The sequence below is a fragment of the Orussus abietinus genome, unplaced genomic scaffold, assembly GCF_000612105.2.
Source record: "Orussus abietinus isolate OABI.00-Male unplaced genomic scaffold, Oabi_2.0 scaffold26, whole genome shotgun sequence".
Lineage (NCBI taxonomy): Eukaryota > Metazoa > Arthropoda > Insecta > Hymenoptera > Orussidae > Orussus > Orussus abietinus.
In genome coordinates, this window is record NW_019395989.1 from 906,857 (window position 1) to 923,678 (window position 16,822).

Consider the following 16,822-nt stretch of genomic DNA (forward strand, 5'->3'; position numbering starts at 1 on the left):
AGGTAGATCGGCCGACGCTTTACGGCGGCGAGCGGCAATTTGACGAGCGAAAAGTGGATTGGATCGGCCAAGGGCAAGTCGGCCGAACGGCAAACAGGTACGTCGACGAAATTTGACGGGCGTCGCCGATAACGTCCTCGAGCACTCGTTATCGCCGAAAGCCATCGGGTCGACGTTGTCCATTAATAATGGGTTAACGCCAAGAGCGGCCGGGGTTCCGGACAATTTTTGACGAGGCTCCTCGGGGTGTCGCCCGTGACGTTGCGGAAACGGACGGAGAAATAGAAATGGGGCGGAAGGGTCGGAGGGCTCCCCGGAAGTCGGCGGTGAAAGCTCTTTCGTTAGTCCATTACAGAGGTGAGAAAGTCGCGGCCACTTTTTCGCGGAGGCCGATGGATCGAGCGGGCCGTTACCGGGGAAGGAACAGCTGCCACTTTGGGGCTGTAAAGAGCAATTTGACGGCCGAAAAGTGGATTAGATTGACGAAGTTTAGAGGGGCGAAACAAAGTTAACGCCGGGGAGGAAAGAAGCCACCGCGCGGGCAGGAACGACGATAATGGGCTTCCCGAGTAATAGATGGATTCTTCCTTGAAGTTAGATCGTACCGCATTTAGAATGCGGAGTGGGATTGAATTATTTCGCCCTTAGGGGCGCGGCTAAGGGACCGAGTCACCTGAGAATTCGAAATCACCGTCGGCTCGATCGAGCCGAGAACAAACGATACCCGCTCCAAAGTGCCCGGATCAAATATCTCTCCCGCCTTTTTCCCCCCGCGTGACTGGATTTGACGTAAACTCATCGTTACCGTGATCGTCGACAAAGTTGCCCGAAGTTAGGGCGACACGAAGGTGGACACCTAAGACCAAATTGCAAATCAAATTTCACGGATATCGGATCCCTGGAATCTCCCACTCACCGAAACCGTTCCAAACTCACCCTACCCAGTTCCTTCGTAGAAATCCAAAAACAATTGACCCCGTAAGCCGCCACTTTCCCATCACCTTAAGGGGATCCGAACCTGCCATCCGAGGGATCGATCGTTCATGAAACTTTTCCCGAACCGGGTGCACCGAATCGTTTCAAGCTTTACAAAATGAACACGGAGGCTACAGGGAAGATCCTGCCGCCCACGAAATTATGTTTTCCAAAAAATGTTGAAAATATCTAAAAACAAATTAAAAAAAAAAAATTCCATGGGCATCGGAACCTTCCTAATAGCCTCCACATTCACATCGTAAAGTTTGAAAGGAATTCGTCTCCTCGGTTTGTCGGAAAATATCACAATCGCGGCCACTCTCGCGTCACCTTAACCTCGGCAAGGTAGGAACGGTCGCGACCCCCAAGCCCCATTCCAAGGGGGTCGAATTCACGGGCCGCCGGTGGCCCGTAAAGTTAGTCCCCCGGAGGGCACCCGTGACGTCAGATTCGCCCCAGTGCTCATCCCCCGCGTCCTTCCCCTCCCCGGCGCCCGCGCCATCCGGAGTTCTCGTACGGAAAGAATCGCGAATCTCGCAGGGGTCGATACACCCCCTCCCGGCGGGAGGGGTGGGAGGCGCGCGCGCGCGCTCACGCGTGGCGCCCCACACGCGGTGACGTCACAAGGGCGGGGTCCTCGTTAGCGAGGCGATCGTCGCGGCGCGCAGCAACACGTGGAGAGAGGCGTCGGCTCTCCATCCGGACGGATAGGGTCGAGGGGTCGCGGATACCTCGCGGGGGGCGTGCCTGAATAAGGGGATGATTGTAGGTCATGGTCCTGGCGGAGGCGCGGGAGGTGCCCGAGGAGATTTCATCCACTTCCGGAGGTGGAGGACCTCGGAACGACGAGCGTCGCCGTCGACGTCGACGTCGACGTCGACGGCAGGTCCGACGGACATTGCGAACGGACGATCACGAAGGGAGGACGCGCGCCGTCGAATCTCGGGCAGAAAATCGCGAGCCGATAAATCTCGGCACGCGGAAGACCAGAAAATGATTAAGGGGCGAAAACATGGCCGCGGGCCGCCCATGGTTCGCGAATATCGACGGGATTCTATATGGGGGGAGGTGCGCAAAAATCGTGCGAATTATCGCCTTGACACCTCCTCGATCATTTCCCATTGAACGGCCCTGTATCTGCGAGGACTGGGAGTAAAACGTCCCTCGAAAGGGGATCGTTATTCGGACGGAAAATGATGGAGAAGGGGGGGCTCTTCCACCATGTTTATTCACGAGGAATGGGAGTTCGGCGAAACTCGCGTTAGCTCGTCGGCTGGGGGACGGCGATCGTTTCTTCGACGGAAAGATGCGCGGAAATTAATATCGCCGATAACTCCCGTCGAACTCGGTCGCGAGTTCGTCGCGCGAAAAAGTCCGGGAGAGGGGGTGGAAGAATTATAACCAACTCCGTCGGCCCTGGAATATCGGTAAATTAATATTTCCCCCCCGATTTTGTTTTCTCCAGGACCTCCCGAGCAAACGACCGGGTTTATCGAAGGGATTGCCAGCGATCGAAATAACGTCCGATTAACCCAGATTTCGACTCCCCCTCCCCCGTCGGCGAACAAATCCCATCAATCTCCGGAAGAAAATAGAAGTAACGTTAACATTCGGCAGGAGGTCGGAAACGCGGGGCGTCATCGGAGCAGATCGGTCCCCGGTTAAAATATCGCCCTTATCACCGGCGATATCGTTTTGCGAGGGCGCCGCGTTATCGGCAGGGTAGCCACGGGCGGAATATTGAAAAGTCTTCCTCCCCCGTGGAAGTTATTTTTCACGGGCGTTCCCCTCTCTTTCTCGCCCCCCCGGGGGACCCGACTACTCCATCCTTCTCGCCGTCCCGATCGAAAGCGAGAGGGACGACGCCGACGCAAAAATCCGCCCTCTCCGTCGAACCTATCGTCGGAGAGGGACCGAAGGGCCTCCGGGCGAGAAACCGGGGGGAAGGGAGAGGGTGGTTTCCCTATCTCACAACCACCGGGACGTGTAAGGACACCCCGAAAGGAGTTCGGTAACTAGTTTCTCCGTCGTTGGTAGCACTGTTCTCGGACACAATGCCGATACACGCAACCCCCCAGTCCCCCCATCGGACCCCACCCGCGGCCGCGACTGCGAGCGGGACGATACGGGCCCCCGATCGGGGGCTGTCCCTCCCAACCCACCGCAGCCCACGAAACTACCGGGAAACTTTCGGAACGCGGCGGGGCACGGAATTGCCACTGAAACGGGGACGCGTGCCTGTGTTACGTCAGATAGGAAGTGGCAGGAAATCGGCCCCCGAGAGCCCTCGAGAATAAGGGCTGTTATTCGATGGCTCGAGAGCCGAGCGGCGTCTTAAAAGGAGGGCCACTGCGGTATGCAAAATGGCCCTCCGTTTATGGAAATATTCGTTAATCATTAATATTCATCAACGGATATCGACAACGAATGGCAATCGTTTCTTTGAGAATGTTAGGACGAGCGAGGGACTATTCACCTGGAAATCGGTAAAAACGATTCCCTTTGAGAGCCGATTGCCTTTGATTTCATGTGATAGACAATTCGGTAACAAGGGACGGTCGGCCTTAAAATTGAAAAAGTGTTCGGTGACTTCCGGCGTAAAAATCCACGATTTCCTGAGTGAATACCCTCCAGTCCAAGATGGCGGTCGAGGGTGGAAAATCGAGGCGATCGTTCTCGAAAAAGGTTTTACGAGGATGGCGATGATAAAATTCTTCCGGGGTGTACCTGGCAACTTTCAACGCTCGTTGCACTTAAAGGTTCACTGTGAAACGGGAACGGGCACCTAAGTTATCCCGGAGGAGACGGATAATGAGTTCGGGAGAGCTCTCGAGAATAAAGGCTGTTATTCGATCGGCCGAGAGGTACAAAGGAGGAACCTCTGGGGTCGCAAAGGAGACCGTCCGGTAATATGCAAAATATCTACGGCCGGGGGAAAGTTCGTTAAGACCGATAATTAATTTCACTCGGACTGGACTCGAACGTCGACTTTTTTAGAGGGCAAGGATTCCTCTCGCGCCCTGCCAGGTGTGGTAATACCATTAAGTCGTACGTTGCCCCTGATTTACGGGTAATCGGTTAGGCATGAATAGTGAAACGGGAAGGCGCACTTGCGTTACGCCGAATAGACGGAGCCGGGGAATTGGCCGGGAAAAGGTACCGGGAATAAAGGCCGTTATTCGATTCCCGAGGGAGGCAAGGAATCGGAGACCCCGGAATCCTGGATCGATCGATCCTCCCCGCAATAACGCTAAAGGAGCGGGGAGCGGAAAAACGATGCCCCCATGTCCAGAAATTGCGAGGCCGATCCGACGTAGATCGAAAGACCGTGCAATTAAAGGACGAGAGGAATAGGTTCGACATTCGAGTCGATCGACTCGAGGTCGTTTCAGAAATTACCTTCAAAAAATGTGGAAACGTGCCCTGAACGTGTTTTATTTCGAGTCGGGTTCCTGGATCAAGAGGATCTAGGTTTCGTTCCCAAAGAAGAGGCATGGAATTAGAGTTCGCGACCATCGGTCGATAATCGAAGTCCGGTATTAAAAAACGAATTCGAAAATCAGATAAACTTATCTCGAGTTGCGGGATCGCCAGGATCTACTCCTGGATCGCAAGAGAAGAAGGGCAGGGTTAGAGTCTGCGGCGATCGGTCGATGGTCGAAAGTCTCTCGTCGGCGGGCCCGTCCTCGGGTCGGCTCTTCACGCGTGCGCCGTCCGAGAGAGAGAGAGAGAGAGAAAGAGAGGGCTAGCCCGCCGCTCCGTCAGACGGCGCCTCGACGCTGCAACCGTCGGACGGACTGGTCCGTCAGCCGTCGCTCTCAGTGAGCCTGATCCCAGCCTGCGAGCCTGACCGAGCGCCTCTCCGACGGAGCCTGCGAGTCGAGGCCTCCGATCGCCCGCTCCGGAATCCGCGAGGTGCCTCCGCCTCGGATGCCTGCCCCGCGCCGACTGCCGGGCTCGTCGCGCGTCGAGGCGCCGCGTAGCACGTGATCGCCGATCGCCGATCGCGACTCGCCGGCGCGCAAGGGCGGACCGGTGCCCGCGAGAGAGACCGGGATGGACCGCTCCGTTGGAGAGTGCCACGGGGACGGGTAGCCGACGAGCGGACTCAAGGGACCACCAGTGGCCCTCAAAAGTGCGCGGATTCGACCGCGGAAGGGCAGGGACGACTCGCCCGCGACTCGAAACCGTCGCGACTGATCGGTCGTCCGAAGGAACGCGGGGAAACGACCGAGGACCTTCGAGGGCGAGGTCGGGTATCCTCCAGGATCCGGGACAAACGGTCGACCCGGACCCTTGGCGCCCCCACGCGTTCACGTCCTGGCTCGAAGATAATCGAGACGATCTCGATTTTCGCCCCCGTCGAGGGTGGCGCCTCGAAGGAAGACGTTCCTCGGTGAAGAGTTCAGTGTCCAACGTGGGTATCCGCGTCGGATCCGCCGCAGCCAGCGAAGTCGTCGTGAGAAGTTCGCGTCCGGGAGCGTTGCGGCGCCCGGGGCATCGCGGCACGTGCCGAGTCGCGCCGATCCAGCGAATATCCATTCGCCGAGCGTCTGTAAATAGACTTGTAAATAGGCCCAGGAATGTATCCGCGGCCGCTCGACAGCGCCCGTTTCCGCCAGCGGACGCGCCGCGGGTGTTCGGCCGGGTCGCGAGAGGGAGTCGGAGCCGGGAACTGAATCCCCGAAAAAACGATTCCGGATTCCGGGTCATTTTTTGTTGTTTCTTCCGAATCGCGGATATCCCGGTTAAGGTAGTCGAGAAAAACGTAATAGATAATTAATCGCTAACGAAGCAGGTCGGAGCAGTACGGGTATTCAGCGCTTAGCCTTTGGCACCTCGACGAGGACGCTTTTTCCTCCCGTCGAGGGCGTCTTTCGGGAAAACGGTCGCGTATCGAGCGACGCGGAACGTCTCCGGGTGGCGGAAAGAGCGAGAAAAAGAGAGGGCGGGAGTTTCCCCCGATTCCGAATCGTTTCCTCTCGGCGGATATCCCGGATATCTCCGGGAGCGTCCCGAGGGAAGGCGTCGCGTCGCTCGGCTCGTCGCGTTTACCGGTCGTTAATAGCTTCTCACGTTGCGCGTCTTACGTGTCTTAAGGTAGATTCGAATTAATCTAAGGGATGACGCGTGGAGGGGGATATCGGAGGTAATCCGAGGGGGCGGGCGAGATCGTCGCCAGTCCGGGGCAAAGGAGGTTCGAATTAATCCAAGCCGAGGAAGGAGATCCGAGCTAATCTAGGGGAAAGGAGGAAAAGGGGACCAATTTTTTCACACCGTCTTTCTCGCGCTCGTCCGTCCTTTCCTGGCTCGGTCGTTTCTCCCTCCCTTGCGACAGCGAGGCTAGATCGTTCTTCGTGCGAGACCCCGTGGAAGCACCCTCTCCCTCTCGCGGACGTCGTTGGGGCCCCCGGGGGACGGGGGCGAGACCGATCCGTCGGTCCCCGTCGGCGATAAACCAGGGACGAGCCGCGCGAGGAGAACGGAATCGAAACGGAATTCTAAAAGTCTCGGTCCAAGGGGAACGCGTCCTCTTCTCTCTTTGTTGACATCGGTCGACGTTCGACCACCCAGCCATTGGCGCGGGGATCCGACTCGGGCGGCCGGATGCGCGCGCACGCGGGCCGCCGCGGGCCTCTCATCCCAGGGAGCGCGGGGCCCGGCCGCTAGTGCGGGCCCGGCGGCCGCGGAGTGGGGACGGGTCTCTGGCGCGAGGAGCATGTCGGTAGGCGACAGTGGCAGCGGCCCGGGCCCGGGTAGCGGCGGCAGTGGCGGAAGTGGGGGCGGCAGTGGGTCCGAGGGCGGCGACGGGGCCGGCGGCGGCAGCGGCGGCGGCGGCGGGAGCGGGGGCAGCGGTGGTGGGAGCGACGGTGGCGGTGGTGACGGCGGGGGCGCGGCGGGCCCCGCGGACGGGGGCGGCGGCGCCGGCAGCGGCCTAATCGGCGGCCCCCAGGCCGACGGCGACCTCCTGTTCGGCTTCGAGGAGATGATGAGGGACTTCGGGGGCCCGTTCAACGCCTCCTTCAACGAGAGCATCTTCTCGTGGAACGCCAGCCTGTACAACGAGACCTACATCGTCCTGGGCGAGGGCATGTACCCCTCCGGCTATAGCCTCCCCCAGGTGGTCCTCGGCTCCATCTTCGTTACCGTCCTCATGATCGTCATCGTCGTCGGCAACATGCTCGTCATCATCGCCATCGCTACCGAGAAGGCCCTCAAAAACATCCAGAACTGGTTCATCGCCAGTCTGGCTGTCGCTGATTTCTTTCTGGGCCTCGTCATCATGCCCTTCTCCCTCGCCAACGAGATCATGGGCTACTGGATATTCGGGTACTGGTGGTGCGACATCTACTCCGCGATGGACGTCCTCCTCTGCACCGCCAGCATCATGAACCTCTGCCTCATCAGCCTGGACCGCTTCTGGAGCATCACCCAGGCCGTCGACTATCTGAAGAAGAGGACCCCTGCCAGGGCGGCGCTCATGATCGCCCTCGTCTGGCTCCTGTCGGCCCTCGTCTGCATCCCCCCGCTCCTCGGATGGAAGAGGCCCAGCCCCGAGGAGGAGTTCCCCAAGTGCAGGGTAAGTCCGACCTTTGTTCTGCGCTGACCGCCGACCCGGCGGACTAGAATTAACACCCGCGACGACTGTTTTCCTGCGGAGCTTGCCGCTCGAAATTCACGCTGCGCCGACTTCCGAAAATCGACCTTAATGTCTCCCCCAACTAGTTTAATTCCGCGGCATTTACCGTCACGGCGCCAGCCTCCCTCCGGTGGCGAAGGGGGACTTTCGCGTTTCCTCCCTCGAAAACTGTGCCCGGTAAATAACGTCGCCTCGCCATTGTTTCCGAATGGTAATATTTACCCGCGAAATTTCCTTGCGGGACGTGGGCAATGGAATACTTAATAACAGCAGCCCGCTTCGGGCGGAATTCTTCGATTGCCTCCGCGATAAACAACGAAAGGAAAGGAACGTGGAAAAACGAGAGATTTCCGATTTGAACGGACAGGGGCGAGAGTTGAATTGGGTTTCGCGCGTTTGAATATAATAATATCCCCGGTTGACGATCCGTCCTCGAAGAAAGTCCTCGTCGTCCTCGTCGGTTCGAAGAAAAGTTTCGTAAACGATCGACCTCTCAGATGCCACTTTCGCATCCCCTTAAGGAGTGACCCTCTCCCGGGGCCGGAAGCCGCCATGCTCGAATTCACTTCCGGTAATCTGCGATTCTGGCGCGGATCGATCACGCTTCGTCACCCCGGACCTCCGAGTGTCCCCGAGGATTCCGCCACTTCGGGGACTTCCCGTGGGATCAATCCCTCGGGAGTTTCGAGGGCTTCCCGCCTCGGCGTTCGTCCCGGCTGCAATTTCGCGAATCCACCCTCGAGCGGCTCCTTCGTCGCTTTTTGTCCCGCTCTCCATTAGCGCAATTTTCCGAAAGTTTCCGTGGCAATTGCATTTTTGCCGGCCAACCGTCGACTCGGTCGGCCGAGGGTGCTCCGACTATCGGCACTAGTGCCAGGAGTGTACTACCATCGGTACCAGGGATTCTAGGATAATAATAGCCGAAGTCGCAAAACAATGCAGCCCGGACTTTCTCAGACCCGCCATTGTTTCCGCATCATCCTTCCTCTTCCACCCGTGTTCTATCTACCGGTTGATGAAAATTTTCCCCGATAAATTCGCGCCCGATGAAAATCCTCTTCCGTACGTCACCCTTCCTCCATAAAAATTGTCTTCGATAAAGTTTAGTTCGATGAAAATTCTCTGATAGATTCAGTTAGGGGAAGTTTCGCCCGATGAATATTTTTGCATAACCTCGTCGAGGGCTCGCTTCGATCAGGCTCCCAGGAGGAAGAACACGCCAAATTGGTTTTTCTGGATTTCGTTATTTTGGAATTTCCAGCGATTCCGTGATTCTTGATTTTCTGGACCAACTTCTCGCAGAGTGGGGACGATCGTTTTGCGGCCGTTAACATGCTAATTAAGGGAGGGCGAATTAGCGGGGCAATTTGGAAATTAGTTCGATGCAAATAAGTGCGGGGATTCATTGGTCGAAAGTCGCGGGAATTGCCGGCGCGCGTAATTCGATGTAGCATTCGTTCTCGGGAATTAAGACACGTCCCCTCCCCCTGTCGCCTGGCACAAAGTGTGGCCATTATTAGGAAGAATTTAACTCTCCCTGGGACACGCCCAACCGCGCGGCGCCGCTCTTTTTCGTAGAGCCGGACCTAGACCAAAGTTGTAAATCCTCGCTGCGGTCGGACGAATGGCTGCGCCGAGCTTGAATTACGGAGCGGACCGAAATTTTGGTGATTCCGGTCGTTAGAGTAAATCTCTGCTCTTGGTTGATCTCTCAACGTGCAATCCTCCGAGGTACGGTCCCACTCATTACCGGAATAGTAGTCTGCATTACAAAGTTCACTCTCCTCCGGGCTGCCATTGTGTCCCCCGCCCATCTTGCCGATTCTCCAGTTCATACGATCAATTTTCACGTGCGAAATTGACACTTTCTAACGTTTACCAATAACTCGACTTTACGGCAATGCAATATTTTTCATGCAAATCTATTTGTACGCGAAAAAAAAAAATACGTATGTACGCAATCGAGAATCCAGTCCCAGGAGACGTGCACAAGGTGCGACAAGAAAAAAAATCGAGCAATCGTGGAAATTCGCTTCGTCGACTTTTGACGGGAATTCGTAACCGATCGACTTCAGGGAGTTACGTTAAAACCCTTTCGACGAGCTCGGTTCGTTGTTATTAATCGGAAAAGGAGCGACGCCGGCGCTCTCGCGGGGTAAATAATTACTTGCAAATCCGCTTAAGTTGCGTATTACCCTTTTTTCCTTCTCTCCTTAATTCTCGCCACTTTTAGTATCTTCGAGGAATTTGCATTTAAGTCTCTGGCCGCAAATTCGGCGCCGCTTTTCTTCGGCGCGGCGCGCTGAGCCAAAATAGTAAATCCCGCCTTTGGTCGGACGAATGGCTGCTCCGAAAGCGGAGCGACGGAGTGCGCCAAAAATTCGGCAATTCCGGTCGTTAGGATAATTCCTGAGGTTTTACAGCGTTTTCGCTATCCGTCTTCTTCTTGCGCCGCTTTACGCCTTCCTTCGTCGAATTGCCGGCCCGACCCTTTAACATTCTCAGCCCCGGGAAAAATTTATAACCGAGTCGGATGAAAGGCGCGCCTCCTTAAAAAACCGCTAATGGGTGAGACCCTTGAAATTAAGAAACTACGAGATGAATTACGTCGCTCTGCATAATGATTTTCTTAAAATCCTACTTTTTTAATTTTCCGCCCGAGAAAGAGTCGGAGTCCCCGAAGGGCGATTTAATTCCCGGATATATGTGTCGAATTCGTTGAGATTTAACGGTTCGCGAGGGAATATTTCATCCTCCTGTCAGCGGGCACGTCAAATCGATCAAATTAGCCCCGTCGAGCCGGGAAGGATTAATTGCAAGGTTTTTCATATGCGCGTGTCGATCCGTGCCGGATAAACAAGGGATAGGGTAATGTAGGGTAATTTGGCGATAATCGTGCGATATATCAACCCGGTAATTTTTCAGCCAGGGTGCTAAGCGACTTTCTCCGTTGTCCGCCTTCTTATGTTTTGCTCTACCCGTTCGTCGACGCCATTCTCGGTTCCTTACCTAATCTGTGAATTTTCTTCGGATTCCGAAATTTGACACGGCCACGTTAACCACCGAGCTCTAAAATCGAATTTCCACGCATTTACGTTTGTTTACGTACTCTTGACCACCGTGGAAACCTTATTCGGTGGATCCACCTTTCCCTGAATATCGAATATTCACCCTGGCCGCAACATCGTGGTCCGGCCGGTAATAAACTCAGAGTACGGTCAACCGTGGACAGCCAATCGTATATTCCGGTCGCTCGGAACTCGCTAAAGTTTCTTCCACGATCTGGATTAATTCGAGACCCTCACCCTCCGGTATATTCTCTCTCAATTACTCCCTCTCTCGTCCCGATATCTACACGAGTGAATATCCCCTCGCCCTCGACTTTCCACGAACGAAAGTGGCGAGGTCGACTCGCACTTGGAGCGGTTCGCGATCCGCCAACTTCACCCGTTGCTGGCGTAACCCGTGAATGACGTCAATTTGCGTCCCATCTTCTCTCTAATATTTATCACGCTCGCGTTAACTCGAGAGCGCCAGGCTGAAACAAGACCTGGACGTTCCCGCGACAAATCCGAGAAGAATGTCGCTCTACTTTTCCACGTTTTTATCCTGATTTTCCTGGAAAAAGAAAAAAAAAACCCGGAACTGCCTCCCTCGACGTTCCTACGCATCGGTAACCGACACCTCTAGTATTTCAATCCCGTATCGTTAGGCCCCATCTTAATTCCTCCCGCTCGAACGATCTTTTGTTATCCATTAGAAGGTCCTCCTCGGCCTTGGAAGGTTAATAAATGATATCTCTCCCGTTGGCTCTCTGGTTCGTTCGGTCTTCCCTGCGCGCCTTCCCGAGGGACTGGTCTGCTGCACAATAAACTATCCCTCCGGCCCTCCTTGCCCTCCCCTTGGCTTACGGCGTCTTCCGTTCCATCCCTTCGCTCGCTATAGTAAACCACGAAATTCGATTCCGCCGCGTCTGACCATCTCGGGCTTGTACCACTGAATCTGCGCGGGCTCTGCTTCAACAGTATACAGTGGCAACGCCGGGCTGTGGTCAGACCTGGTAGAGACAGTGCACCGACAGGGATGGAATAAAGGAACTTAAGGTGACATGAAAGCCGTTGAGAAAATTAATCAACGACATTTCCGACTCGACGTTTCAATTATCTAAAAGCGTCAGTTTAATATAAATAAGTCCGCGCTCAAGGCAAAATGAGGAGCTCCGTAAGCCGCTTAAAACGCTCGCGGGGAAATTGAAGTCGATCAGGTCGAAGGAAGTGCGAATTTCTTCGGGGAAGTTTCCCCGGCGCGGAATCCGATGTCGGGAATCGCTGAATCTCCTCGGATCCAGGTGAACCGGAAGTTTCGCGAGTTCCGACACTCCTCCGGAGCGGAAACCGAACGACGGCTCGAGAGATCCTCCCTTCGAGAAGCCCAATCGAGAAAACGCCGATCGATCCCCCGATTAGGAGTACGCTCGAACTTCCTCGCGAAAAGAGCCGCGAGGAAAATGGCCGATTTTGCGCGGAAAGTCCCGTTTCGACGCGGAAAAAAAATCTCCACGGCGGAAATTATGCTCTTTCGGGGCCACCTCGCTTCCGACTCCACTCAGAGGTCCGAGAATTGAGTTCCACCCGACTCCAAACATTTCCATTCCCGTTTAATCGCGAGATCCAACCGAAACGAGTGCGTCTGTTTAATTAATGGAAAAAAAAGGAAAAAAAGGAAGTCGGCCGGCGTGGGCAGACGAAAAGAGGTAATGAAACACCCTTCGTTATTCCATTCCGCGGTAGGCGTTCCGTTTCGGCGGAAAAATGGGGCAACGGGAACTCCCGTTGCAGTACCTCTTTGCGATCCCTTTCATGTCCCGTCCGCGCTGGGTAAACAATGCAAGATTGTCGCGATAATATGCCGGAGTAGTTTTATCATTTCCGACGTGGGAAAAAAAAAAAAAATCGACGACAGTATTTTCTCGCGTCTTCGATTCGACGTAAAACTCGTAAAGGGATGTCTCGCAGCTATCGTCAGCGGCCGCGAAGTTTCCGCGTATCCCTGCAAACGGGTACACTAAACCGCGCGCCTACACCTGTACGCGAGTTATCGGGAAACCATTATGGGAGCGGAAAGTAAAAGCAAACCGGAATATGCCGACGAAAGTGAAAATCCCTTCGCCCGGGATCTCACTTTCATTTTCTAATTTCTTTTCCGCCCCGACGCGGACTCGTAACCTCGGGCCCGGGCATCTTGCGGAAAGCGACGGAAGGTGAAAAATCATTTACCGGCGATTTCGCAATTTACCGGACCAAAGCGAACGGCAAGACGCAAATACCCGAAATCCCCGTAAAGAACTCGGTCAACGAATCCGAATGATTAAAGTCAAACAGAGAGAGCCGGGCCGGAAACAAAATGGCGGCGCTTAATGAACTCCCACCTTCGGGCACGGAATCCGCGCCGTTCTCGGGGACTTTCGTTATACCGGGTGAGCCCGGAACGAGCACATCGGCAACTATAATTAAACGATCCTAATCATCTTGCCGGGCCGACGTCCGCGGATTCTTCCCGGGGGGTCCCGGGGGAGCCACTTCCGGGAACTTTGCGCGCCGCCCCGGGAAGGCACTTTGTTCATTAAGTGGCCATCTCTCCCGCTTCCGGACCCCTCCCAGGAGAACGGGCTTGCCGAAAAACGACGCCGAAGACGCCAAAGCCTCCCCCGGACGGAAAAGGGTGACTCGATGCCGGGGCCTCCGGAGTGAGTCTTCGATTTTCATTATACAAGGTGTGCCGTACGTCGCAAACGAAAAACACCCGACCGTAATCTGCATTTCACGATTCGGTGCACCCAGTTTGGAAAAAAGTTTTATACATATTTTGACGTTTTATATGCCTAAAGTATTTTTTCATATCACCTTGCGCTGCTACGGTTTGTGCGCGCGGTGCAAGATCCCCTGTATACCCCCCTCCTTATTACGTTTCGGGGGTGACATCTAAATCGAACGCTCCGCAAGAAACGGGCTCCGAAAGTCGCTCCCGTAAAAAAAGGGGCGCTCTCGAAGCCGATAACCTCCGATATAAGCCCGGGCTCCGAGCGAATGGCTTTAAGATTTCATTATTGGCCCGAGCCCGGGCATAAAGAGGATCAATTTAGCCGAGCCCCCATTTGCACGTAGAAAAGCGGCCCTCCACCCCGAAGGACGAAGGGCGTCGACCCTCGACGGGCGGCCGAGGGGAAACCCTTGCGGGTCCAACGGAATTCTCGTACACTTGACTTTGAGACCGCTCGAGCGGTCCTGAGCGATCCTCCTCACGTCCGAACGGGTAGCCCTCCTTTCCCCCGAGGGCCGGCCGCCATGACACCTCGAAGGTGGCGTCGCCGGTGGCTCGTGTCATCCTTTGAGGAGGACCCTCGGGGACCCTCGCCGGCCTTACGGGTGTGCAAAGTCCCTCCTTCCCGGCCTCTCTGCCCTCCTTTGCGAGACGCGACCTACCCCCGACGTTACCTAACCTCCGATTTTCTGGATGCGTGGATGGGCTCGAGGTCGCCCCGCCGAGGATCGGGTCGACTCGCGATTTTACCCGAAAATTAGCGAGGCGGAATTATCGAGATTATCGGGCTCGCGGCCTCGTGGAATGGCGTCCTTTTAAATATCGCCGGGTACGAGGAGCTCGTTATCGCTCTCGCCACTGGGCCATCGCCAGGATCTCCGTATCATGGCGTCGACGTTTATTTAACCCATATTCCGGGTCGGGCGAAAAGGAAATTGAAAAAAGCCCCGCCATCGTAAAATCCGACCCGGTCGAATAATTATATCCTATCGTTTCGGTGATTCCATCAAACGAGCGGGCGAACCCAACAAAGCGATTCCGCCGGAATAACGTAATTTCTTCCCCGAGCGGCCGCTGGCTAACTCGATGGAACGGTTCGGTCCGGCTATGCACCGTCGAGTCCACGTGATTTGCAATTAAAGGACCCGGAAAAAGTCCTTCGCGAGTCGTCCCGATGTAACCATTCAAAAGTCTCTTAACCGGTCTTAAACGGGGATGCGTCGAAAAGGGGAAATTCGAGATCAGGTGAAAGTGACGCTTCCGTGACAGGAAATGCTTCTTCGACACCTAATCGTAGTTTAACATTGAAAATGAGAATTTACCGTACCGTCTCCGACGAAGTTTGGCGGAGAAAATAAAAAGCGAGCATTTTGGAACGGAGCGTCGAAGACGGAAGTGGAGAAAGTCGGTCGGAAAGTTTTCTGAATTTTTGCCGCCCCGCGGAAGGCCGCCGAAAGCGCAGCAATGGATTTCGAATTGCGGCCTGATGGAGCCATCAGAAATATCGGGCTTCCAGGTTTCGTGAAAGGGAACATCGACCGGGAGAAAATGACACTCTGCCGAGGTCTAATCCGTCCATCCCACCGTGGCCATATTCGAGCCAGGGAAAAATATCTTTCCGCGTCGTCGCACATGTGGCGCACATCGACGGCGTCGGTTTTGGCCGCCATCTTGGAATGCCGCGATCGAGGAGTCGTCGAATCGTGCAAAGATATACGCGGAACCGAAAAGTTCACGTTTGTCCACTAATCGTTTCCCGTCATGTTGAAGTAATTCCCACGGCGACGTAACCTCTTCGATCCTCGACCGGGATGCGCAACGGGATCTGAAAATAAGGTACAACAATCCGAAGAACGTTTACTCGCGCGAGGTGCATCGGCTTTCGTTCCACGAGCCGATTCCAGAATTTACGTGGCAGTGGTTCGGAGAGACGGGGAGGGATAAACAAGCAAGAACGGAAGGAGATGGATACGAGAAGGGGGAGTCGCGGAAGCAACAGTTTCGGGCATTATACTCGGAGAGAAGAAAAGAACGACGACGAGGTATCGATTCTATCGGGCAAGAGTCTCGAAGAGTATCGAGGAGGTCGCCGGATGGAAAGTCGCTCTCCGCGCCTTTTCCATCTCGAGTCGGGCCCGGGACTATCGCTAAGTCTGTATCGCTGATTTTCCGCTCGGCCGATAACGAAGGACTTCGTCGGCCAGAGGGGAATTGGAAAAGCGGGCAATTTCGTCCGCGAGGAATCGCTTTTCCCGATATTGCCCGGCGGAATGCCGAGGTCCGGTCGATCGTTTCCTAGTCTCCTCTCGGGAATCGCGAGAAAGTCGAGAAGGGTCCTTCCTGAAAACGGGCGATGCGACTTTTACTTCGGAACGATTCTCGAAATCGACTTTGAAATTCGGGAATTTCAGGAAGGGTCGGGTCAAGGTTGGGGGATCGTTTCGTGTCGCGAGAGGAAGCTTCGAACTTTTTAGGCCGTAAAATGGCGCCGGACCATTATCGGCGAATTTTCAGAGGCCGCTATAGCGACGCTCGCTAAATCAGAAGTCGAGTCGAATAGCCGGAAGTGCCGGTGACGATGTCCCATCGATCGGGAATCACTGAATTGCCGCATCCGGCGACCGGGGCGAGGAAGGGTCGCGATCGGAGGATATTGCAACCGGAGGCTCGTTTTCGAATTAATCGCCGACCTCGAATCGTCGACCACCGACCTGGGAAAAAGTGCCGAAACGAGGAAAAACCGCGCCACGAGTTTTCCAGCTGATCGGGACAATTCTTCGCCGCCTGCCTTTGCGGTAGCCCGCGGTCTTCCCGCTCCGATGCGTTATCTATTAATTTTCCGGTTTTATAGAAAAATGACGAGGTACGCTATCTACCGAAATTAAAGTGTCGGCCAGAAATATCTGTGAGGGAACGTCACGAAGGATCCAGCCGCATGGGTCGATATATTGGAGTCGACTTCCAATTCTGGACGCCCTTTTCCTTCGACCGCCCTTATCGATCCATTATTCTCCTAGAGTCGATTATGAATTTTCTCCGAGACGTCCGCGCGATAGGAAGCCAGGTCTTCCGCAAAAGTTATGCGATTACGATCCTCCGTCAAAATTAAACGTCAAAATAGTTATAAAACTTTTCTCCAAACGAGATGCACCGACTAATTAAAATCTTTATCGCGTGATTATGAAGGCCCTTAGGAAAACCGAAGATGCTAAAACGCCCCCACGGTTGGAGCATTTAATTCGCGTTAAAGCGGACGTGGTTGTCCGGACCTTGCAATTGCCTCGCGGGAGCGAAATCGGAAGGAACGCGTTCGGAAAAAATTCAGGAGGGTGGCGGTCCGCGGAAATATCGAAGGGCGCGGAAAAATGGCGGAAAACCCGCCGACCG

At 55.0% G+C, this 16,822-nt stretch overlaps 1 protein-coding gene across 1 annotated transcript in view; it reads left to right on the top strand.

The window, feature by feature from the left end:
• The first annotated feature begins 6,694 nt into the window (after window positions 1-6,694).
• Window positions 6,695-16,822, top strand: part of LOC105703603 (alpha-2 adrenergic receptor) — a 63,521-nt gene continuing 53,393 nt past the window's right edge. The window contains exon 1 of the mRNA XM_012432099.1: window positions 6,695-7,555. Coding sequence (XP_012287522.1) covers window positions 6,695-7,555 — 861 coding nt within the window. The remainder of the gene's footprint in view (window positions 7,556-16,822) is intronic.